Source organism: Centroberyx affinis, unplaced genomic scaffold (assembly GCF_046629955.1).
Source record: "Centroberyx affinis isolate AG114_WGS23_722 - 3 ecotype Tasmania unplaced genomic scaffold, CSIRO-AGI_Caff_v1 ptg001479l_1, whole genome shotgun sequence".
NCBI classification, from domain to species: domain Eukaryota; kingdom Metazoa; phylum Chordata; class Actinopteri; order Beryciformes; family Berycidae; genus Centroberyx; species Centroberyx affinis.
In genome coordinates this window covers 123,854-149,855 of record NW_027279947.1, presented here as the reverse complement: position 1 = coordinate 149,855, position 26,002 = coordinate 123,854, and the positions used below count along the sequence as shown (strand labels likewise).

The 26,002-nt window shown below is 41.7% G+C and overlaps 1 protein-coding gene across 1 annotated transcript; it reads right to left on the bottom strand.

Annotated features, from left to right (window-relative positions):
* Positions 1-1,209: 1,209 nt before the first annotated feature.
* On the bottom strand, positions 1,210-23,013 carry arhgef18a (rho/rac guanine nucleotide exchange factor (GEF) 18a). Its single transcript, XM_071526925.1, has 22 exons — positions 22,805-23,013; positions 18,684-18,733; positions 18,095-18,162; positions 17,432-17,562; positions 16,637-16,743; positions 15,731-15,871; positions 13,682-13,935; positions 12,111-12,236; positions 10,954-11,071; positions 9,490-9,744; positions 9,103-9,179; positions 8,775-8,953; positions 8,374-8,444; positions 7,791-7,970; positions 6,746-6,877; positions 5,893-6,011; positions 5,756-5,797; positions 5,603-5,650; positions 4,874-5,338; positions 4,154-4,481; positions 3,009-3,113; positions 1,210-2,481 (listed from the first exon to the last, which is right to left on the bottom strand). The coding sequence occupies exons 4-22, from the start codon at positions 17,497-17,499 to the stop codon at positions 2,330-2,332; spliced, it is 2,967 nt and encodes a 988-aa protein (XP_071383026.1). The 5' UTR covers positions 17,500-17,562; positions 18,095-18,162; positions 18,684-18,733; positions 22,805-23,013; the 3' UTR covers positions 1,210-2,329.
* Between the last annotated feature and the right edge of the window lie 2,989 nt (positions 23,014-26,002).

The following is a 26,002-nucleotide window of genomic DNA, read 5'->3' as shown; positions in this document are numbered from 1 at the left end:
GCTGTGGTTAAAAAGAAATAAATAAAAAAATCAACTACAATGGCCCTAATACTCTTCTGTACTTTCCAACTAGTTTTACATTTTCAAGTGACTTGGACGGACTTCACTCGGGACGCCGTCTGAAAATGAAACCACTATATGTTGCTGCCTAATGTACTTCAGCCCCTTGCAGCGGTTTGGGCCGCATCATTGAGTGTGAAGGTCTCTTTTCATCCGGGTCCTCCAGCTGTACCGAGGTCCGCTGCTGCTGGAGAGACGAACAGCAGCCTGACAAAGAGACTCTTGTAGCTCCGTAACAGCCTCAGCTCAGTCACTCAAAGCAGAGAGCTGTGTGAGTTTGTATTTACACTGGCTCACTTATCTGATTTAGGGGGGGGGGGGGTGTCTGTACAAGGCGCCTTACAGTACCGTGTCTGCATTACATTTTTATTTTAGTCTGGGTGGCCTCGGTGGGAATCAAACCCTTGTTGGTGCCATGTTTGAGCCCATTTATCCATGCAGGTCAAGAGAGAGAACACTACAGCTCCCCGCCTGGGATTTCCCATTCTGTGTTCCAGTGATGCATAAGGATCAGGGTTCGACCGATACATTGTTTTCTGAGGATCAATACAGATATTTTTGTATTGAAGTGATTGACGATAGCCGATTTTGTACCGATATTCACCATCACCACCATGACAGAAAATAACAATGTTTCCCCCCATAATTTTATTCTGGTCATATTGGAAAAGCCTGTGAAATGGCACTTAGACCATAATGGGACACTAAAACTCTCCATTGAAACCTTACTTATTCAAAACAGCAGGGGAACTGTTTGGGGACTGTAAATAGTAATTTACAAAACAAGATGAAATTTCCTTGCTGGTTTTAGACTGTTTTTAAATAGCCGTGGTCAGGGAGAAACTTCCATCATATTATTTGATTTTTCTTCTCTTCCGTCAGCAAAGTGGAATCATTATTTAGATATTTTTAAGGCATTTGTGTTTCAACTAATAGGACACCAGACAAAAGGAAAGACTGGAGAGAGTAAAAGGTGTGACAAGTGACAATAAGGTCAAGAGCCGAATTTGAACCACGATGCCACTGATGATTTTAGTCCTTTAGCCCACACTTTAGCTGCCAGGAAACCTCCAATTTAACATCTTTTGTAAAAAAAAAATCAACTGAAGCCTTTCCTCAGTAATTTCATCACACGACAAACTCAAAACCTGAGAATCGACCGTCTTTTTATTCCATATATCCCTGTTAGTTGGGGATAGGAAACTCAGCAGGACATTTCAAATGGAAGCAACAAAAAACGTGTAGTATCCAATACATTCCTTCCATAGAAAATAATATCAATCTCAACATCATTTACAGCCTTCATTTCAGAACATCCTTATTTAACAGTGAACATGCCTTTGAATCAATTCTGTTACATTCTTATACGCTACAAGCAGCTGTCTGGTGGTAAAATAAAACTTTGCAGACAGCGAGTGTTGATATTGTGTTGTGGACTGTCTGTGCCAATTAAGAAGTGCACAAATGTTTTACCACAGTAGAACTGGCATCCTTTAGTCGTCTTTCACAGTGGAAAGTATTTACAAATGACCCCTTTCCCAACACATAGCAAGTTTACAGCTAAAATACATTTTCTTCCATAGATCCTGCTAATCTGTGTGTAGGACAGAGCAGCAGGTCCGCAGTACAGATTTAAAGAGCGTCTTGTGCATCCTGAAATCAAATTATGTGCTTGGCACTTCAGATCTACATGGATGTAAACATGATAACTCTATATAGTTTCCTCACAACACCATATATCCTTCATGAAATAAAAAAAAAAAAAAGAAAGCTGTTAGGAGTTAAGACTTGAGTGCTAAATGGTTACAGACACAACCTACTTTCATTTAAAATAAAAATGATTAAAAAAAAGGACTTCTCAGAAAAGTCTTTGGCAACACAAGAGCAACAGTAAAATCTTTAAAAGCATTAGCAATGTCTTAATATAAAATAACTACATTTTCCCCACTGTGCAAATGGGAGCAAAAGGGTTTCCTTTCATGCATTTTTTAAATAAGGTCTTAGTGACCATAGACGACCATATCTCTGTAAAACATGTCCATCAGTACTTCTTCTGCTTTTAATTCAACTTAGCAGACTCAAATTCAAACTCTTGGCTCCGATGATAATGTATCATATTAGTGACTGGCCTCCTCACACTGAACACATGTGGACGTCATGAAGTCATCCGCAGAGTCTGAACAGCTTCATCAGTCATTCCAACTGTATTGCCCTTTATGCAGGATGAGGCATCATCATCATCATCCAAGCCACAGTCTGTAGTGTGCGATTAAAGGAATATTACCCGCTCCTTGTCTGTTTTCACCACATCTTTTGGAAAGGGAGGCGGCTCCGGCGGAGGAGCCTCGATGCTCCTCCTGTGTGTGCTGAAGGACTGAGACGTTCTGACGCTGCCGACCGGTGCCAGAGGCTTGAAAGTATCTGGAGGGGGGGATGAGAAATATGAAAGGCGACTTGTTTTGTAGGGTGACAGTTTTCTGTTTCAGTTGATATTTGAGTGTCAGAAGTCTGATTTAATGCTGGATGTACATTTGAAGAGTTTGTATTGCAAAATGTTATATATCTATTATCAATTTAGGGAAAAAAATCATTACCTGAGGTTCATCATCAGTGTTGGGGAATGTTATTTTTAAAAGTCATTAGTTACTTTACTTAACTAGTTAAGTTATAAAGTTACTCTTTATAAAAACTAACTTTCTAAACTAACTGATGCCAAGTGTTCTCAATTATTTAAAATGCAATGCAAGACTATTGCTGTTATTTAAAATGCAATGAAGACTATTGCTGTCATTTAAAATGCAATGAAGACTATTGCTGAGGTCGTACTGTCCCTGCACCACATGCATCAGTGTGTACTGTGTTACTCTGTAAGTTGTTCAAGTCTGCACATATCTGTATTTGGTGAATGAAGTGATTGTGAGCAGCGGTTTCAGTTTTGCTCTCTGTACCTGAGTGGAAGATCCTCTGGGGACTTGCAGTCCTCTTGGCTCTCAGACTGCCTCCTTCTTTCCCCGTCACTCGGATGGGAACCACCTGGCTCATGTCTATAGACGCTGGACGGGGAAAGACAGGATGGGGTCAACGTTGGGGCTCGTAGCTTATTATATAATCACTTTCGTTAGGCAAAGTCATGTTTGAAGCTATTGAGCATATGAGACCGTGTTACTTGATGCACTAACTGAAAATTCACCACTCATGCTGGTACTTAATGGAGGTGGATGATTTGGAAGGAAATTTCAATTTAGCTGTAGGGTCGACAATTGCCTGGCACCAGCCATGAAGAATAATGAAGAATAATCAATAATGAATAATGAAGGTGAAAACGAAATGGCCATTCAGTCTAAATATCAGGCAAGGCTGAAATGCTGGAATGGTACAAAGAAAAAAAAAAGACATGTAGAAATAACTGAGAGGGAAATTGAAGAGTTAGAAAAATCCCAGAATAAAATTAGCAAGGTCAAACAGACTGAACGGAGCTGCACTCTGTTTTCTAGCGTCACAGCAATCACAATCTGTTACTTAGCAACAGCATTACTCAGCTACTGCTTAAGAACTAAGAGCTACTGCTTAAGAACAGTATATGGCTTGAGTAACATTTATTCAATATTATCTTTACAGTGATTTTAGAACCAGAAGGCTTGTTGGCTTGTTGCTTCAATCTGTGTTCACACTGCTAGAAACCAGATTTCCATATTTATGTCTGATGGCTGATTTGGGCCATCAGACATTAATATATAGGTCCTGTACCAACACCAGTCATGACTGGTTGCTGATGGCTAATGTTGCACAAAAGTTCAGCTGCAGCCAAAAGTTCCACACAACAATCGAGGAAATGAGGCAGCTGTGGTCAATATGCAAATGTTTCTCTAGCCGTAGAAAATGAATGAACTTCTGGTGATTCGTTTCTGAGGTTGTTGTTTACATTGTGAATGCATGGTTAGAATTTATGGATGGAAAAAGCTGTTTTTTTTTTTAATGATTTAGAAAGGAGGCAAGATAAAGCAAAATGAGGTAAACAATATGTAAAGACTAGAAATTCAAAATTGACTGTATATTGACACATAAGACGGTGCCAGCAGCCCTGTGTCCTGACCTGCGCTGTGCGTTCTCTGGTGGGAGCCCTTGGTCTTGGAGCTCTTCTCTTTGCCCTTGCTGAGCGCAGCCAGCTTGGTGGGGATCTGCTGCTGCACGGAGCCGGCCTTGTGAGCCTGGTTGGTGGTGCTGATCAGGTGGATGGGCATCTCGGCCTTGGGGGGCTGCGGATTGATGCTCTCCTTGCGCGGGGGCACCGTCGGGGGAACTTCGCTGGGGTCGGTGATGGGGATGCTGGGCCGGATGTGGGGCTTGGAGTTCAAGGTCAGAGTCCCACCTCCGCTCCGCATGTCTCCTCTGAACGACTGGGAGTGAGACACCTGCGAGAACTGGGGAGAGAAAGGAACTGATTATGAAAACAGTAATAATGGCCGAATTTTAGTTCTTGTAAAAAATGTCTTTTATGACAAAACGCATAGTGCATACTACTGAAAAAATGTTAAGTTGAAAACTTTTGTAGCATGTTAGTTCCAATCCTCCTGTAACAGAAGATTTCAAAGACCTAGATATAGCATATATATATACACATATATTTGCTGACTGGGTGTGTAGATTAGATTATACTGTGTCAAATTTCTCAAAAACTTGTTTTGTATCACAGTCCATTTTCCATTCATCATACAGTGAGCACACACACAACACACTGAAACAGCAGAATACACATTAGGACAAATAATTAAAAAATAATAAGGGATATTCATATTCGTATCCCCTGTCCCACCTGTGCGAGATCCTCATAGTTGAAGTGGCCCGGGTTTGCTATGGTTATGTGCTTCTTGAACTTCTGCTGCTCCAGCCGCTCCTTATCCTTCTCCACCTTCTTGGCGGACTCCCTCAGCCTCTCCAGGTCCTGCTGGTAGGTCTCCCTCTGCCTCTCCAGCTCGGCCCTCTCCTCCGCCAGCCGCTCCTCCAGCCTCCGGCACTCCTCCTCCCTCTGGAGCAGCTGGGCCTCCAGGGTCTCGGCGTGGATCCTCTGCCGCTCCCTCTCCTTCTCCCAGCGCTGCTGCTCCTGCCGGTGCTGGGCCTGCAGCTTGTGGAAGTTGGCCAGCTCCTCCTTTTGCTTCTCCAAGTTGCGCTGCTTCTCCTGCTCCAGCAGCACGTTGCTGCGATGACGGGCGGGCCGCTCGCGCTCCGACAGCAAGGCGCGCTGCAGCTCGATCTGGCTGTCCTGCTGGGCGATGATGGCCTGGGGGAACAGGAGGGGAGAAATGGGTGACCTTCTGCCAAAACAGTTCAATAAAAACATATGAAAATGAAATTGAGAGCTGTACACCATGTGCAATGATTTAAATTAGCTGTACTTCTTTTGATATATCAGAAAACTGGATAGAATAAATCTAAAATGCTGATTTTGACATCAAGATTATTTTTTCATAAATCACAACTTAAGCATAAAATATGTGTGTACGAAACTCCTATATGGATTTCAGAGCAATCTACAGTTTCTTACCTGCAAGCTGTATAGCCTCTGTGAAAGCATTATCACCCTGTCATATACCTAAAGAGAAATAATAAAGCTCATTAAAAGTAAATTGCAGTGGCAAATGTTGACACTTTTGCAAAAATGAATACAGATGAAAAAAAAACGTTTTAGAAGACTTACCTCTGCCTCAGGGAAAGGACATGGCATCAGTGTCTCATCGGCCTTGAAGCAAAATAACAACAGTAGTGTAAATATTTCATACTAAACAGTCACTGCTATTGGAAAACTGTATTTCCCAGAGTCACTGTCTCACTCACAGACTGTCCCAGGCTCTCGATGTGGTCTGTTTCCTGCAGCGGGGGGTCACCGGAGACCGGATAACCGCTCTCCCCCGGACTGCCCTCGCTGCTGCCTGGACGCCCAGCTGCACCTCCGTCTGGCCAAATCAAATCATATACATCAAAACTCATTGAACACCTTCACATACACAGTATCAATCGTTTTTTTTCTCCTCTTTTTAGCTGCTAATAATATTCACAGAATCATGCGATATCAGTTTCATCACTGGTGTCAAGAGTACAGATACACACACTTAGTCAGAGCATTTCTATGATGCAAAAATCGTATTTCATCCTGGTTTGTTCAGAAAAGTTCTAAAGTGGTAAACAGTCTGGGTTTTCACTAGTGGCTTGCTGTGTACAAAACCACCATCTGATGCAATGAATGTGTGAAACAAGTATTATAATACATTCTGGTATTTTTCTAAATTCAACCGTTGGAAAAAAAATTCCCTGATATTCTGTGACTTCCCCAATTTCAACTTCCCTGTCTGGGAAATGAAAAAAATAACAATAAGAAAAAAATAAATCAAAAACAGGTTAAAACAGTTATTAAACTGTCTGGTTATCATTAAACCAAATCTTAACATCTATTTTGTACTTTTGTTAGCCTGTCAGGAGGTTAGCCATGTTTGACTCTTAGTTATTTGCCATCTCCACTGTCAACAGACTGTAAAAAGGTAAGAAGGATCATTTTGTAGTGCTAACAAGCATAACAAGTGAGTTAGCTGCTGTATATCCCACAAGAACCCTGATGGCCTGTGTACATCTTTCACCCACTACAGCAATGCTCCAACTTGCATACATTATGAAAGAACAGAACAAGGCTTACTCCTGATGGGGCTGCTGTCGCCCCCCGCGAAGGTGTGGGCCCTCCTGAGCGCCCCCCTCTGCCCCTGGCTCTCCTCCACCAGAAGGTTTGGATCCATCATCCCCGAATACAGCAGGTTCTGCAGGTTTTCCACTGTGGACAGAGGACAAAACAATTAATCCTACACTAAATACTGCAATAATCCATGACCTTTTGGTGCTGCTCTCTGAGTCATGACTAACCCTAACCCAGGTGGCTGAAAACAGAACTGAGCTCATTTCACTTTCAGTTCGACCGATGCAGCGAGTGGATTTTCTTCAGGATTCAAATATGGATCATCTTATGGCATGAGGCAAGGATTTTCACATCCAGCCAATTCAGAAATAATTAAGAATGAATGCTCCGTCATTAGTAGATGAATTGTAAGTGAAAGTAAATTGAAAGTGAATTACCCCAGCTGTGAATGACAAACATCAGTATAAAAGTGACTCATCATGACCAAGACAAACAACTGTTGAAGGCCATGGAGAGAGTGACCTGTATATCGATTAGGGATGGGACATTAACCAGTATCACTATAAGCTGTGGTAAAAAAAAGATAATGGTTATGACACCGCCACTAATATTTATTACCTTGATCACCGCGATAACCGCAGTCTGTCATCATTGATAACCTCTAATAAATTGTTAAATCAATTTTTATATTCATGTTGCTAAAGTGGATGCAGGCCAGTAGCACTTGACTTTATTTCACATGCTGTTGATTTTTATTTGTGTTGCTTAAAACTATCCATAGTTTCTAGAAGCTAAACCAGCATTTTATAATTTTGTTTTTTTAAGAAAAAAAAAAGTCTTAAAAGTCTTGTGATTGATATGATAAATTAGTAAGTAGTAAGTAGCTGAAGCATATTACAGTACTGTTTTAAAAGTTGTTTTACCTTTTAAATAATTATTAAGATAATATTGTATATGGAGATCATTTAGATAATCGTACTATTCATATCGGCAGAGGCCTACTGATCCATATCCTTGATTAGAGAGTTTTAACTGTTGTCTCTGCTCCTACCTTCAGTGATGGCTCCTTTGAGCAGCATCTCCCCCTGCTGGAGGTCGGTGGTGTCTCCCCGGAGCAGCAGTCTGCTGTGGGACGCTTCCTGCCCCGTCACGGTCTCAGTGAGGGCAGCGAAGATCTGCAGCTTCTCTGTCAGGCTTTGCGCTATCTGGGCGTCCCGCATCATAAGAAACTCTGGACACGCAACAAAACACACACACATATCAATATGAGACAAAAATACAATTCTGCAGAGTATTCTTTCAAAAAACAGACTTCTATTGGATAGTGCTGGGTTGGAGGTTCAATTCCCACTGCTGCCTTTCTAAAAATGTATTTACTGGGGGTAAATTGTCTTGCTCAAAGGCACCTCAGCAGCAGTTGAGGACAGGGAATGGGTTAGTCATTAATTTTCTCTGCCCACATTTTCCCAGCCAGTCTGGGGATTCAAAATGACGACAAGCCTGCTTCTACACGACTACATAATGTTATCTTGTGTCTCTCCTCAAACAAAGTGGATCCTCTGATAAGCTTTGCACCCTGACAGACTAGTGCCATCCGATTCAGCAAGTGTCTGATACTCTCTGCTGGCTCTTACCTTGGCATTCTCGCAGTCTGGCAGCTCTGTTCTCCTGTTCGCCGTACAGATCCTCCTCTCCCTCCGGACAGCTGGACCACACAGACAGTATCGCCTTCTTAAAACACACTTTTATAGACTTGCTTTTATGTAATCGTTTTCTTAATTTTGCCAACTTTAACTTAGTAATTTCTTCTGTTTGTTGCTTTCTGTTTTTAATCAAATTCTTACATATGTATTTATTTACTCTTATTTTAATTTCTCTTGAATGTGTTTCCTATTTTTATCTCATTATACATACTTTACTATTCTTGTTGTAAAGCACTTTGTAAACTCTACTTTTAGGCTGTTGTTGCCATGTTCTATCTATCGAAAAACCCACAAAAACCCAGACTGTCCTCCTCCTAATATCCCCGGCTCACCTGTCCACAGCTTCCCGTATGAGGGTCATCCAGGTGTTGCGTCCCTCTCTGGAGCCGGTGTGGATCTCGTACATCTCCGGCCGGCTGGAGGAGGTGCAGATGAGGAACATGGCTTTGTCCTCGTGGGCCACTTCCCTAATTATCAGCCTCTGGAGGGAGATCACCGGTGGCTTGTTATCCTGCAGTTAGAGGGGGAAACACAGGAGTCATAACAGGATAATAATTATATTTCAGCTACATAAAAAAACAACTATCTCTACACTCTAAGTTTATTGTAATATATAAGGAAGTTGGAGGAAAATTGAGTGATGTTTGAGGGAGAACTCACCACAGCAGCAAATATTAGTTTCTGATCTTTTTCTTGTAAGAGGAGGAGAACATCTGAGAGCAGCACAGCGAGGATGTCTGTAGGGAAAGATAGACGATCATAACATCAAAACCATAGAAATGCTATAGGGTTTTTCTCAAATAAGTAAACATGTCGTCCTCCATGAATGATTCAGGCATCCCTAAGACCAACGAGTAACAAGATGCATCGTCCCTCCAAGTTTCATAAAAATCAGTCCAGCGGTGTCTGAGATATCACCTGAGATATCACCAAACCATATTAAGCTTTAAATAATATATATGAATTCCAGTAAACGGTAGTATTCCACATGTATCACTTCTCTTTAACTTATCAAATAAAGTCAATGAATCAAGGTTCGGCGCTAACCTTTGTTTCTACCGGATGATGCCTTCCAGGTGACGGTTCCCTCATGCAGCAGCGTCCTGCTGTCCTGGATCAGATCCTCTCTGCGGAACAGCCGGCCGTCCTTCAGCCGGCCCTGGGACTTGGGCTCCAGACGGAGGCTGATGTCTCTCAGACGAGACGCCTTCTCATAGTCGTCGACCTGGCCGTCGACCTGGGAGATTGTGTCTTTGATCAGCGCCAAGGCCTGAACCAGAGACTCGTGTTCCTCTGTGTCAGCTGCAGGGAGGATGAAATACAATCGTCAGCCAATCTTTATTTATATAGCAACATTTCATACAAAAAGCCATTTCCAGACAGCATCAGTATTACCAGGAAAGGTTGGTAATTGGATTTCAGTCATTTCAGTCAGTCATCCATCCATTTACTGGGGGACTGTGCAAATGTGTCACCCACTGTACAGCAAGATAGGCAAAACTCTCTTTAAGTGGCTCCAATTAACTGTAAAGAGTGATGCTGCTCTTCCCTGCCTAGAGTCTAGATATCAATCCAGATGGGGTGAAAATTACCCTAGGACTTAAGAGTTAAATCAAAATACAGTAAGTAATTTCAGCCAGAATTTTCACCAGGATAGCCGGAGGAAAATCACTGTCATGTTCGCTCTAGATGGGATAAAACTGAGGTAGCCTGAGGTAATAACTGCCAATCAGCATACCTCCTGGTAATACTAAAGCCATCCAAGGAGGGATAAATAATGTAAATGAAGATTGTACACAGAAAAAAAGAGCTTGATTAAAACAGACCATAACTAAAACTTTTCTGTTCAATTTTTTATGCAGTGCTGAGAAATAAGGGGTTGTGTGGGATACACCTGGGATTCCCAAACTTTTTCATATCGAGGACCACCAAATACTTTACTTTACACCAAGGGTTTTGTCCCTAAACAACCTCATCTGAGAAGAGTTTTGTTGTTTTTATGTCAGAGTATCTAGACAATAATACAATTCTACACTAAATCACAACTTGCTGTTAGTGAGCTGATAGCAACAGTGGGGATAGTGAAACCTATAACCAAAACAGTTATTCTTACACATTCTGTCATTGTGCGAATCTCTTGAGGGTGAAATAATAGAGAAATTCAAGCATTCCTCTATTTCTTGGGGACCCCCAGGAATCCATGCAAGGACCCCTGGTGGTCCCCAGATCCTAGTTTGGGAACCACTGGGGTGGACGGTCATGTTGCGGCTGTTTTTGGGAAACGCAGTGAGCTCACAATACATGTCTCCATACTGCAGGAGAGGATCTGTGCATCTCTAGGATCAGGATGACACCCATTCTGCATACTACTACTACTATATAATACTGTGGAAACTACAGTAATGACTGTGTTGTTTCATCTCTAAGTCACTGAAAATGGCTACTAATTGGTGCTACACAGAAATTAGCTATGCTTGTGGAGATGCAGGTGTGTGATGAGTGGCTGTTTACCTTCAGTGTTCTGTATGATTCGCTCCAGCAGGACGGGGTATTTTGTGATGCGCTGAGTCACCAACAGGAAACACTCTGGGACACCCAACCTTCTCACCAGGGGTAACTGACCTATTTTCTGTAAAAAGAAAAACACTCCACATTAGCTCTATGTGGGTTTTTAAAGACTTACTGATATATATTCATTCAGTTTGATCTAGCACCCAGGAAGGCATCTGCTGCTATAGCTGACCTGACAAGGACCAGTGTTGGGGTCGTTATTGGAAAAAAGTAATAAATTACACATTAATCATTACTTTTCTTAACAGTAATTAATTTAACTTTACTTATTTCCCCACGAGACAAGTAATTAGTTACATTACTTTTACGTTGCACCCTAAAACGACTGTGCTAGGCTTACTTGTGTTCCTTGGGCTAATAAATATTGTAGACCAAAGCGCACATTACCAACAGAAGTATCAAAATAATGACAGACACAAAATCGTTCTTTTAAGGTTTTTAATAAAGGTAGAGCCTACATTTTGAATTTCTGAGTCATATGTATCACTTTGTTGGCTTGTTCATGTGCGTTCTACTCCAATTCCAATATTTTCGACATGACTTTAAGGCAGGAAAACATGAGGGGAATCTTTCGATAGATATTATGCCATGAAAAGAGGTTAAAAAGGCTAAATAATGTAACACAAGTAAAGCCCAATTTGTTAGATCAGTAACTGTAATGTGATTACTGAAATTGGAACAGTAATGCCTTACTTTACTTCATTACAGGAAAAAATAAAATGATTAGAGTAATGCCTTTTGAAACACATTACCCCAAACACTGACGCGGACTGACAAGTTGTGTGATCTCTGAGATGCTGTACTGCTGTTGCATTATGGGGGTATTTGCCCATTTGTGACCCATCTGCTATCTTGCATGATTCCTGCCATTCTCCTCTCAACAACAAGCCATTTTCCAAACATTGACACTGTTGTTTGTGAAAAGCCCCGTCTCTTAGATACTGGCAGTGGCGCGCCTGGCATGAACGACAACACCGCACTAAAAGTCACTCTGGTTTCTCGTTTTGCCAGTTCCAATACATTTCCTTGGTGTAGCAAATCACGACCACAGGCCTCACTGTGTCGAATACGCTGACTGCTGAGCGTAGATCCCTTACCTTCATGAGGCTCTGAAGCTTCTTGTTGTTCTGCAGCTGCTCTTTGTAGAAGCCGATAGCGTCACTGTGGTGGCTGCAGAAAACACCGTAACACTCCTTCATTTTCTCTCCCAGATCGCCTGAAAACTAAACAAAGCAAGAGGATTGTTAAGGTCTTCTTTATAACATAGTGATGATATGAACCAGTCATGAAATTTAAATTACATGACAGCTGAATGTAGTTCACCCACATAAAAAATAGTCATATTGTTGCACTGACTTTACTGTTTATATACGTGTGAAACCCACAACCTCTTTAGAAGTCTCTAGAAGTTAGGCTGTATGAAAACTGCTCATCTCACTTCTGTATATCATACAGATTACCATATTAACTAGGTATGGGAAACAATTCAATATTATTATTAATATTCAATATTATTTTCTTAATTACTTAATCCCTCACAAAGGGAGAGGAGTATTAGGGAATATCATTTGAAAATTACAGTTTTACTATACTTATATTCTTAAATAATGAAATTGATGTTCATTGTATTGAACTGCATGGTAATATACTGTATATATCATGTGATTTGCATTTGTTAGCAGATATTATATATCAATATTAAAATAATTTGTTATGATTATTGTGATATTGCCCATCCCTAATATTAACCAACCTAAAATAGGTAAGTTCACTTCAATTTGGCTTAATTGAACAACAGGATCACCTCACTGATCTGACTTAAGCAGCTGATGCATTGCATTCTTGATAATTCGTCCCCATCACTAAAAACACAAACGCATTTGATTCATATCCTCCTAAAATGTAATCGTATGTTGCACTATCAATAACTTAACACTCACAGGGTAAAGCCAAGAAAAGAAAGTTCTGGTAGTTCTGTAATGATTCTGATTCCTCAGTCAGGGAAATAACTGACAACAGAAGTAATAATGTTTCCCTAGGAATGCCGTGCCAGTGACACAGCATCATTCCTTGGCTGTGAGAGCAAACACACCCATCTGTAGTCCCTTACACAATGTTTCAGACATACCAGCCATTCCTCCGGACACCTGAACACTCGCTCAACACATGGAGAGAGAGAGTGAGAGGAGGGCAGAGAAAGGAGGATGGATAGGGAAACGGACAAAAGGGGCTGAGCAGGAAAAACAGGAGTACACACATTCATCTGCTGGTTGTATTGTCCTGCCCAAACCATGTAATTTTAGATCACTGGTGAACTAAACCTATTCAACTCTATTTTTGTTACTACGTCTTAATTGCGGGGATGGGATGTTATTCTCTGCTGCCGCTCTACTTTGTTATTTAAGTTGATCAAATGGATGTATTTTTTTTTTTTTGTAAACAATGTTTATTAGTTTTCTTTATAAGAACGAATGACAAGAACAAACAATGTTCCTTCCCCCTCCCCCACCCCACCTCCCCCACCCCACCTCCCCAGACCCTTCCAAACAACAACAAGACATTACACTAAGACGTTACACAATGACATGTCAATAACAAAAGACAAAAAATTGATGTATTTTTACACAAAAGCGTGCCTGGTGCAGCTTTAAAAATGATCCTACCCTACCTGAAAGATGAGTATATCCCCCAGCTTTGTGATCTGGTAGTTGTTTGGACTGTCCGGGTCCTCCAGGCTTTGGCTGCGGCGCCCTTTGAGGCAGTTGAGGAAGTGCTGGTGGAGGGTGAGCAGGACGTCCAGTCCCGGGAAGAGCCGCTCCAGCCTGGCCTCCTCCATCTGCAGAGATTCCCTCAGCTCGTGCATGTAGACGTGGAGGATGATTTTTAAGGTCCGCACATGGTGCATCTCCGTCTGGATCAACTCTGGGAAACGGACAGAGGGGAATGTCTTGATGATTGTCATCAAAATAATGAGGTGACAGGTGTGAGTTAGTGATCGAAAGATCTCTAGTTTGAACTGGAGTCTGAACTGAAAATTTGTGCAGGGAAAATGAATAACATACGCTCACTCCTCGCTCAACAACTACTGCCAAGGTGCTCTTGTGCAAGGCATTAACCCCAAACTGCTCGAGTGGCCAACAATAGAAAATTGCAACTGAGCAACTCCCAAATGTGAAGGCAATTAATGCAACTCCACCCTAGGCTATTACTGTAAAAACAAATGTCATCTTAGTTAATTAGCCAAGTCACGTAATAATTGTCATTGTAATTATGGTTATTATCATAGTAGGAATTTTTACCATTTGTGGCCCTCTGTAATTGATGATGGATGCTTTCTTTAACTCAAACACTGTCACCTCTGCTTTAATAACAGCATAATTATTATCTTTTTCAAAGGATGATTGTTTGGCATGAGTCTGAGCTGTCTCTATTTATATACATAAATGATTAAATATGTCGAATGAAGACATTGTTAATTTCATTTTGTTGAGTGTGTTAAGTGGTTATTTTTTACAGACAGTTTTGTACTTTTGAACACACACACACACACACACACACACACACACACACACACACACACACACACACACACACACACACACACACACACACACACACACACACACACACACACACACACACACACACACACACACACACACACACACAGTTTACAGCATTTGAACGGACAAACCCCCTGGAAAGCCTCCAGTCATCAAGTTGAATTAGAAATCTGGTCTGGTTGGCCAATCAGGGCCCAGTATTGTGCCTGTTCTGCCTGTGAGGAATTACTCTTCAAATTAATTCAATAAATACCCTTTTAACTAAACTACATTAATTTGCAAAGCAAAAACATCATTCTTATCTTGAACCACAGTATATTTGAAAACAAAATCATCAAAACTGAATAATATGGGACCTTTAGACCAGTGGTTCTCAAACTTTTTCACGTCAAGGACCCCTAAACTGACACAAATTAGACCACGGACCCCCATTTGATAAGATTTTGTCCCAGGGTCCCCCATCTGATAAGACTTTTGCTTTTTATTACAGAAAGTGTATGAAACCCATTACAAAATAGTCATACATTCTGTCATTGTGTTACTTATGGATGGAATTATAGTGAAAATAAATTATTCCCCTTTTTGCTGGGGACCCCCTGGAACCCCCTCAAGGACCCCTGGGGGTCCCCGGACCCCACTTTGAGAACCACTGCTTTAGACAATGCACTTGTAATATCCTATTAATATCACTTCATTATAAAGACTCATAAAATTCTGCACAATAAACAGTATAGCTAGTATAACTGCCAGTACTGATTCAGAGTACTAAATCTGTTACTTTGACAAACTATACTAACTTAGATCATTTGTTTGGAGTCATTCAACAAAATGATTGCGATGTAATAATTTTTAGAGAAAACCAACATCTTTTCATTTGTGAAAAAGAGCAGAAAATCACGCTGTTTTCTGCCATGTTACATCTCTTTGTATTGGATTTTAGTACTGGAATAATTCTCTGATACAGACATCTTATTTTATCCTGGCATACTCCCTGAAGTCAGTCTGCTTCTCTAACACTATAAAAAGCTAAAGCTATAAAAAGCTGTACATGTATGCTTCATTTTTTTTTTCAAAGAAATGTCAGCTAGTAACCCGTGTAATCCTCCTATCCTGCCCCATCCCCATGTCAGATCATAATTTAGCCGTGTTCCTACCATAAATGACATCCTGTCTTTTCACAGCCTCTTTGCTCAGGGCCTTGAGGTAGTTCTGGTCCACAGCCGAGCTCCAGGACTCAGCCTCCAGCTCCTGGGCGTCAGACTCCAGCTCCTCTCGCAGCAGAGCATAGTGGTTATCTGGATGAAACACAGACGGTCACATTAAGACTTATATTACAGGTATTACACGTATTACAGGTTCTTTATAGTCATATGAGTGTAAACCTCAATGATTACTTACTGGTCATATGTAGTGTTTGTAAATTTGGCAGTCTTTTGACAAAAATGTCCTATACATTTAGCCAGATTTTAGTCATGTCATATTGATTTAATTTATTTGATTACTCACTGACAAAAATAGTAGATTTTAGTCAACAAAAACAATAAGACATTTCCCAGTTTATCTGTTGATCTGGGAGCTGCACACATTCACAGCTGGACAAATTATGCATTTATACATGTATTTTTGTTTGCTAGTCTGCAATTGTAAAATGCATGTCTGTTAATGGATCATATAAACTATGTTGACAAAAATATATACATGACAAAGATAATATAACTGCTTGTCATTTGTTGTTAATTTCGTGACGAGACTGGCACTCGTCGCATCACTGTTGACAGATAAAAAATGAATATGACAGAGATATTTTCCCCTAACTGGTTGTGTTGAGTTTGGGCTACTGAATAAAAAGCATTTCATTGTACTTTGTTACACATATTAAACAGGGGGAGATTAAACCTTGCTAAAACATTGAGGACCAAGCCTTCCAAGGTAAAACTCCATCAAAACTCCTGTTTTCAAGGCAGAGTTGCGACAGGCTGTTGTGATAGCAGTACAGGCAGCTTTCAACAGCTCCTCATCCCCCTCAGTATTAGTAGTATTACTGACAGCGACTGGCTGACCTTCTAGGTTGATGGGCTCAGCCGCGGAGGAAGCCAGCGACACCAAGTCTTCAGGGAAGAGCTTCACTCGCAGGGCATCCAACTCATCCATCTGCGCCGGACGGGATCTAGTTGGTATGTGGTGAGATAAGGGTCAACAGTTAAATTAAAAAGTGATGTCAGCACACACACACACACACATAAACGCACACTAAGACTATGTTTACGCCACAGGCCTTCAAAAAGTTACATCCAGTTGTGTAGCTATTGTTCTCCTGCTCGTTTTGAACACACTTCAGTTACAGTAAGTGCCTTTGAGTTTTGACTGCATTGAGGCGTCTCCCCGAATACCAGTCAAGTCGGCTATTTGCTTTCTTTCCATTGTTGTGTGTCATTGTGCTCCATGCCAACGCTGGCTGAGCCAAGCTGCTGTGGGCGGCAGTTACAACTGTCTCAAGTCAATTATGTAAAATTTATGTGTCATGGCAATGCTGACAATTTGCATTTTGAGCGTTCAAATACAGGTCACATGTAGGTCAAATGCATCGGGATCTGATTTTGTACCGCACATCCATTTGGCCCAGATCTGAACCGAAAAAATGCAACTCCATTCAGCATTTAGCCTTTCAATCTGACTAGAAAACATCTGATCTGTGTCACGTGAGGGGAAAAAAAATCTAAATTGGGACACTGTCAGCTGCAGTGTGAATGTCTAAGACACACATTTATACACATGCATGCACACATACATATAGTTGCAAACTGTAGGGCGAAAGACTTAATGGCACACACACAATATACAGTATATTCACCAACCTGGGGCTGGTATCGTTGTCGGAGGAGGTAGCAGGCTGAACACGGTAAGTTTTGGGGGTGATTGTCATGCCTGGACTGAGGGAACAGCCAGGGAGGCCATGGGGGGCGGGGGGAGAAACTCTCTCCCTGAACTGAGAGATAGAGACAGAGAGACGAAGAGAGAGAGAGACAGAGAGACGGGGAGAGAGAGAGAGAGAGAGAGAGAGAGAGAGAGACAAGGAAATAGACTAAGAGAAAGTGTGAGAAATTGAAAGCATTTATGTTTAAGTTGGAATGAATGAGAAAAAAAGAGAACAAGTGCAAAGGAATGAAGTTTAATTCAACTGTTGCAAACAAGTGCTCAGGTTTCATTCTTTTTTCCCCTGTCAGAATGGATGAAAAGAGAAGATCCATAGTGATCGCTTCTTAAGAGTTGTTAGAATGATGTAGCATTTGTCTAAAAGAGGTTCACACACTATGACAATGTGCAGCAAAGCTGTACTACTGGTTGTTATGACACTTAACATTGTCTTCTTCTGTACTTGGTCAGAACCCAGTAACCCAGTTGGTTTAGGGGGCTGAAACAGTCTGCCGTTTCAGAGTTTTTGATCATATTACACTGAAAGTGATGAGGATTTCAAGGATGAAAGTTTATTAGTCAACAAGAAACGCAAATAAACATACCTTTGTTTTGTTAAATGACTATGCTCTACTATGCCGGTTCACAAGCCCTCCAAACAGAGAAGACGAGCCTGCATAAGAAAAAGTACCAAAAGTAGTGAGTGCATTTCATGGTGCTGAATCCAAACAAAAGGCTGTTGCAAAACTAATCTAGCCCTGTGGAGAGGGAACTGGTTTGGCAAACTGCGGCAGCACGGCTCAAGTCAGACCAGCTCTCAGGCAAAGGACAACACAGGAGCAGTCTGAGCGCTGAGCCGCACCGTGCAATCCAATGCTAACAACAAGGTGATTTATTATGGGGACTCAGGTACGGTAGCTGTTGCACGCACCTACTTGGATCTACACTTCTTAGGCTCCTGTTCAACAGAGCATGCATAAGCTGAATGCCACCCTGCTCTTATCTACTCAGCATTTTCCTCTTTACTCCGAGATACACATCTCTGCTGGGTGGGGCGTGAAACTGCTGATAGACTCCTTATTCCTCTGACTGACACATCCTTTGAAATCCAGCTTTGAAGTTTAAGAGTGCACCTCATTACTGTGCTTAAATTAACTCAAAAGGCAATCATCTCTAGACATGAGAATGGCTCACCTTCGCTTTATTCTTTTCAGTGTTATCTCTTCAAGAGCTTCTTCACGGCACTAAGAAAAAGAAAGAAAATGAAGGCTGTTAAACCAGTGAATTAAAAAAAAAAAAAAGGAAGAGGAAAATATGCAGAAACTACTGGCATTAATGCTCTTGGCCCACAGCATGAAAGGATTTTGATTGCCAACTCTGACCAAAACCAGCATGAGTGTGATGAGCCTGTCCCAGATTAAGCACAGTGGCCCACAGTACCCCCCTGGCTTTGTGTGTGTGTGTGTGTGTGTGTGTGTGTGTGTGTCTGTGTGTGTTTTGATGGGCCCTTGAGGGTCAGTGAGACTGATCCACTGTTGTGTACATAGGCCTCCACGTCAACCAGCAGCAGTAGTTGTTTTTAATAGACACTGGACATTTGGTTTTAACTTGACACTTAAAACCAAAGCTTGTGTGAAATCAGACAGAGGGACTGCAAACAGCTTTCTATTGTGGGTGGTAATGCAGGTCATATTGAACAAATAAACTTGAACAATGCGTCAAAGACATATCAAGGGAGGTATAAATATTGAAAATCGTCATAGCACCTTAAAAAAAAGTCTCCAAAGTGTGCAAGAGCTTTGACAAATTCTGTTCTATTGTATCCAAAAGGTATTAGTTTCAAATTGGTTTCACACAGGATAACACCAAAGAAACCAATGAGGTTTGGACGTATGTAACGTGAGATTATTTTAAAGGGAAACAAAGCACTTGTCGAATGACAGACACACCTAAAACATACACATTGTTTGACTGAAGGAGCTGTGAACACTCACACACACACACACACACACACACACACACACAGCTCTCGTGCTAGCCTCTGGCTCACCTGTTACATACACACTGACACTTCCTGCAAAACAAGTAGACAAGAGTAGAAACGTCAATATCCCTGTCTTCAGCGCAGCACACAGAGACGCCTAAATGACGACTTCTCTCCTGAAAACTACGAGTTGGACCAATTAATTGAAAAACAAAATCAAAATCAGACATTGATACACCAAATGCCATACTGTAATTGGCTGTATTTTCTTTTTTTTTTTAGAAAAGATGTTTCATACGTCTCCTTAAACAATGTCTTGGTGCTTTGCAGAATTCCTGAGCTACAAAAGGGAAGTAAAGGTGCAAAGCCGTTACACATCCATTCACTTGCTCAAGGACACTTCGGCAGGGAAGATGCTTACTGTCACAAGGGCTTGAACCCAGTCTCCCAACTCTCTAAGTCACCCTACTGACCAACCTTTTAGTACTGAAAAAGCACTGTCACAATTACAATATTCAGCCAAATAATTCCCATGAATTATTTGACAGAAACGGCAGCATCTTTCTGCGTCAGACATTGAGATTAGCTTAAAAAATATTTTTGTACTTTATAATATAAAAAGAGTATAATTTTCTACATTTTTGTCTCCAAGGCCTATAACCTAGCTACTTCACGCCAATCAACAAAATAACGTTTGCAGCACTATTTGCCTAAACACATTTCTCAGGGCCATGTATCATATTACTGTCTTTAAGCGCTTGTTTCTCAGCCTCGTGGTATGTTATTAGCCATATTGTGGCTACATGGTTCAGCCCCTCGTCTTGGGTGACAGCCACACCTCAAATTATTCACCCACACAGGGCTGGAAGGGGAGAGAGAGTGTACCATGAAATACAGGTCATTCCCTGCAAGAGACAAAACAAGACCAGCAAGTCTGCCAAGTATCCTGCTGAGGACGGAAAGACAGGGGGAAAAAAAACACTAAATGCTGTGTTTGTGAAAAACAGTTTCACTGAGACAGACATGGGGCCTAATCGCCGCAGGAATTGGACTATTCAAACAAGTGAAAATGTACACAGAGTTGCTGATGGACTGTCATGTTCTTGGCAGGACGAGCAAAAGGCCTTCTTGCTGAAAAGTGCCACTGCTGGTTTTCTCCCAACCAGACCATCAACGGTTAAGAGCCATGAAACTAACGACTAGCTTGAAGAGGCCATAAAAGGCGACTGAAACCAGTGATCCATGTTACTCTCATTCCTAATAACGCCCCAAGGCCTGTATTTGTATAGTGTCATCATCACCGTGGATTTTATATTTGTCAATAGAAAACACTTGCTCACTGTGAAACTGCTCCCTCGTTCCAACACAAACACCAACCGGACTTCTTGCATTTTCCACGTTGCTTTCGCATTCACCAGCCTTGACACACAGTTTACTCATTAACTGCAAGATATAGCCCTAACATCTCCCTGTGTGAGTGTCTACACAAATGCCAAAGTGTCTCTGTAAGTGTGAGCAGGTGAATCCTCACACACAAGTCCTCAATCCAAGGGGAGAGCGATGTGTGTGTGTGTGTGTGTGTGTGTAATGCAGTGTGAGCATGTGAGCCTCAGCCAAGCTAGTTCCTAATTATAAGCATGTGACCGTGAGACCCGGGACCTGCTGGGACAGACTGGAAAATGTAGTGTCTTTAATGGTTGGCCAGCCTCGGGCCTTTCCCCTTTAATTTGGAGTCATGTTCGCCCACACCAAAGGGAGTGCTACGCATTACAAACTGTCCACCCAAGTTCCCTGGTAGTTCAAATGTGAATGAATACAATACACGTACATTTTAGAGAGACTTCAAAGTGAGTCAGACAGTAAACTCCTACATTACAAGCAATAGCACCCAGTGAATAAAGTCTTGCCTAATGTTCATTCCAGTGTGTCAGCTGCTGGATACAGGCTCCCAATAGCCTACTGCCATTTGAGAGGTGACACCGACACCTGTAAGATCTGCTGTTTTGGCCCATGTGAATGAAACCAAACTTTATTTATATAGCGCATTTCATCATCCAGCAAGTGAAGTCCAATGTGCTTTACCTAAAAGAGGAACAAAGTGCCAGTGGGAAGTTGTTAGAAGAAGTTAGAAGAAGATAACGTTAATAAAATATGTTATAAAAGGTAGTAAAGAAAAATAAATAGGAACATAAGTTAAAATAAAATTGCACTAGTGAGACTTGAAAGCCTTGAAAGCTGAAAGGATAATACCAGTGTTTGGTTTTTTTTAGGTTTAACGTTATTCTGTCTAGTTGCCCCTCTCCTTTGCATTATCTATTTCTGGTTTGTCTGCACACAGTCAGAATAGTTGGAGATATCAGGCCAAGTTTTCCAACCTTTAAAAGAAGCCATTTGCTGATATTCATTATTGTAAAGTATGAGAAACAACTTCCAAAGACTTTAATATTTCCTGGGCTAGATAATCCATCACAGCAATCTTGCAGCCGTTGGTTTTGTCAAAATCTCAGTTTTAACCGTTTTTTCACTGTGCCAGTTGAGTGTTTTCATATCACTGCGCGCATTACATTACGCTCTGCTTACTGTCAATCACCTGACACCCGCAGTCAGGAAGAAACGGGAAGACTCCGCCATGGAAATAATCCCTCAAAAACATGTCGCTTCACAAACTTTACTGTCACATCCATGTCTTCGTATTTGTGCCGAATGTGTTAGCCGGGACAGCAGTTAATTTCAAGCTAGGTTTGACACCGTAAAATTGTATTTTAAAAACATCCATCCAGTGGTGCGGGAATGTGGGGAATGCCAAGGTGCATGGTGAGAGCACTGACCTGGATTCATACCTACTGGAAAAAGCACTGGTCAAGTGTCAAATTAAATTATTATCAACAGAAGTATTTCTATGAAGTTTCAGGGCGAAACAAAAAAAAGGCTAGACTCCTCCAAACCACATCCTGACAGGTGTTAAAGTCCAGACCGGAGTGGCAGGTGTGGGCAGGTGACTGTTTACCTGTCACACAATGTACTGACACACACACACACACACACACGTACATGTAACGTTAACCAAACTGACACTAATAAAATAGGACATTACTATCTTTGGCGGCCGAAGTCAAAGTTAGCATGTGGAAAAAAGCATTTCATAGTTTCCAGTTCACGCCGAGTTCAAAAAACGACATAAATCCTGTTTTCATGGTCGCGACATACGCGCGTTTTTAATTCGTTAACGTAAAACACCATTAGACACGTCTCTCTGTCAACATGTCTGACGCCTCTGAGCTTTTAATTTACAAACCCCGAACAACAAAGTGACCCATTAGTTTCCTCTTACCCGGTGTTGAAATGCAGCAGCACGGCGGCAACAGGAGATAAATAAACTTTTTGTGTCTCTGTCCTGTCTGTCTGTTTATTTCCAGGCAAGGCAGCGGAGGGAAATCATCATATCTTTCAACAGCTTCCACTAAAACGAAGCAGTAGTGATGCCTTCGGAGGAACAAGTGCACAAATGAGGAAAAAAAGGGGGAGTTGGAAAAAAGAAAAAAAAAAAAAAAAGAAAAGAAATCCCAGCCCCCTTGGATGAGCCCTCCTTCCCTCCCTAAGCATTGTGGGAATCGTATGGTTCAATGCAACACTTTGGCACATTCCACAAGTTCATTCCACAAGGCTGCGTGCTATTTAGACGCACCCTTTCTTTTAATTAGTAGAGACAGAGGCACCCGTGACACATTTCCACGAGAAACCTGTTTGCTTTATGATAATGCTGTAATGTTGTGGCTTTGAAATACATAACCAGATTGATTTTAACGTGACACCGAGGAACACTGACATCATGGTTAGAAGCGGTACCCATGGAAACCAGCTGGTATACAAATTAAGATGCTTTCCTTTTTTTTTGGGCCAAAATAAACAACTTGCTTTCAGCTATACAGGGAAAACATGCACAGGTATATTGTAAAACATTTTTTTTTAATATAATTTCATTATCATCCGGCATAATGCAGCAGTAGATTTGAGTTGAAAATGTGACAATGTGTAAGTTAATTCAGCAAGTAAATAAGTAGGGATGAGATGATATATCGAAATCAATGCAAAAATGTGATAACACGTATTGTGCGGTAGAAAAATGACTGGCGATATTAGCTCCATTTTATTCTGCTGTAGTTATAACAAATGAGACTGCTCGCCCATCACAATTTCACAACCTCTCCATCAAAATTGTATTATTTGCACTTTGTAATGATGTTTTTAAATTGTTGTTTACATTCTAGCAAGCCAATGCCGTTGCTAGAAAGATTTGTGGCTCAGAAAAATACATAATTCTGCACAGTCAGACTTTGTTGTCACTGAACTTTTATTTATTACTTCGCAGTATGATCTTATCGAATCGTGAAACCCATATCGCACATCGAATCGTATCGTGATCCCTATAAATGACTGTAATGTTTTGATTGGACTGTACTTTGATTCAGGGAGTATTCAGCGATCCAGACAAACTGAGGTGGAATATCAAGAGAGCAACGCCTGATGTGAAGCAACTTGTACCGAGACAAACATCCACATCAGAGACGCTTCATCATCAAGAAGAGACAGAGTCAGGGATGTTGAAGGAGGGTGAAGTCAAACAGCACTCTGCAGAGGGAGACAAGCAGGAACCTGAGACCAAGACTGGTACCACAGCAGACCTGCACCCAGCTGAGCAAGGATGTGGAGATAGAGGCTTGGGCCGCTCTGGAAAAGCAGGTGCAGTGGAGATCTCCAAAAGCCCCGAGCCCGGCAGGATCAGCTTCTTCCCGAAGAAAGACCAGCCAAATGGGAAGGCTGAGGAGGTGAGCGAGTCTGCAGGCGCCGGGCTGCACTCCACAAGCATCCAGGTCATCCTTGTCATCAGACTCTCAGGAGGAGATCGAACTGAGATCCGGGCCACAGCCAACGCCCCAGGCAGGAGGCCTCCTGTCCGGCTTCCACCCAGGAAGAGGGAGGGGTGGATCCCGTACACCAGCTCCTCTCCTGACAGCGCACCGCCGAACGCCACCAGAGGGAAAGACAAGAAGCAGAGCAGCGAGCCAGGAGGCCGGCGTCCACTGCAGCCCAGGAGACAGAGAGCGGAGAGGACCCGCTGGTGCAGCAGCTCCCCCCGGCCCGACGGGGGCGCCGTGCCCTTCCGCAGGAGGAAGAGTGCGCACGCGTCCCCCAGTGTGTCCTGGGCGGACGATGAGTACTGGGCTCGCTGGGACGGCTGGAGAGAGATCATCCAGTGGGGCGACGAGGTGGAGCCCAAGCAGAAAGGGAAGCAGAAGAAGCAACAGAAGGCAAAAAGCAGAAGAAGAAAATAATGAAGCCATGAGGAGCCGTGATGGAGTGAACTTGTACCTAATATACTACATTTTTTATAGAGAATATCAGAGTATCTATATTCATGTTTAACTAAATAGATCTCTTTTTAAAACACTTTTGTGCAGTTCGGTCTGCTCCATGGAAGAAGATACTAATAAAAAGCACAGTTGTGATGTTCAGTTTTGTCAGGGAGGATTTTACTGTTTTGTAGGCTACCATTGCCCCTAGCACTATAACTATAAATTGTATAATTATGAAGATAATTGCATAGACACTAACAATATAATTCTACATTACCAGTTTATTACAAAGATTGGAGCTCAGTTTTGTTTGGCTGCAAATGCTTGATTGTTGTTATTGCAAATATAGGTATTTATTGTTGTGGGAGGGATATGGTTATTGTATTTTTTAATGTTTAATGTTGTTATAGTTGGAGTTTCCTCTATATTTTCAGCTCTAGGTATGAAGGGGAATGAAAGCTAGACTGCATGCAGCGCACGGAAATCGACTCCTCATTTGGTATTTACTCATGATATGTATGGTGCAGATTATATTTATTTTTGTGCTGACTGACCTCGATGACAAGTTTATCTGCTGCTCAAACACACACACACACACACACACAATAGCCACCGCCTTTTTGTCTTTCCTCATGTGATAAAAGGTCATCAACACAGAGCTTGGGACGTAGCATCTTAATCTTATTTACAAGCTCTCGTAGGGTTTTGTAGATACAAAATAACCATATTTTTCTATATGAGAGGTACTAAGAGCGTCACAGCTAAGCGGGTCTTAGCTCCTAGGTATGTAGGTTAAGTAGGTAGGCAGGTGTATAGCAGAGATGAGTGGTTTTAGTGATGATCACACCAATATTACCTTGACTGCACTGCCCTCAAGTGATGGCATTTAAACAAAACACCTTGAAAGTTGGTTTGTTTTTCCTTTTAGGATTTGTCGGTAAACCTGTTTCTAGAAATGACAGGGTTTTGTCAAAGCAGCTAATCTTAAGACTTTTCTTTGTCTGATGTCATTAAGTGCAGGACAGACTCCATTACCAAAACTCACCGAGTGCCTCCATGTCTCCCAGCAGGTGGCGTCATTGTGCCACAACAGCACTATTGAGGCAAGGAGCCCTAATTTAGTCCACCTTAGAGCCACGGACCCCTATTTGGTGACATTTTGTCTCTCGGACCCA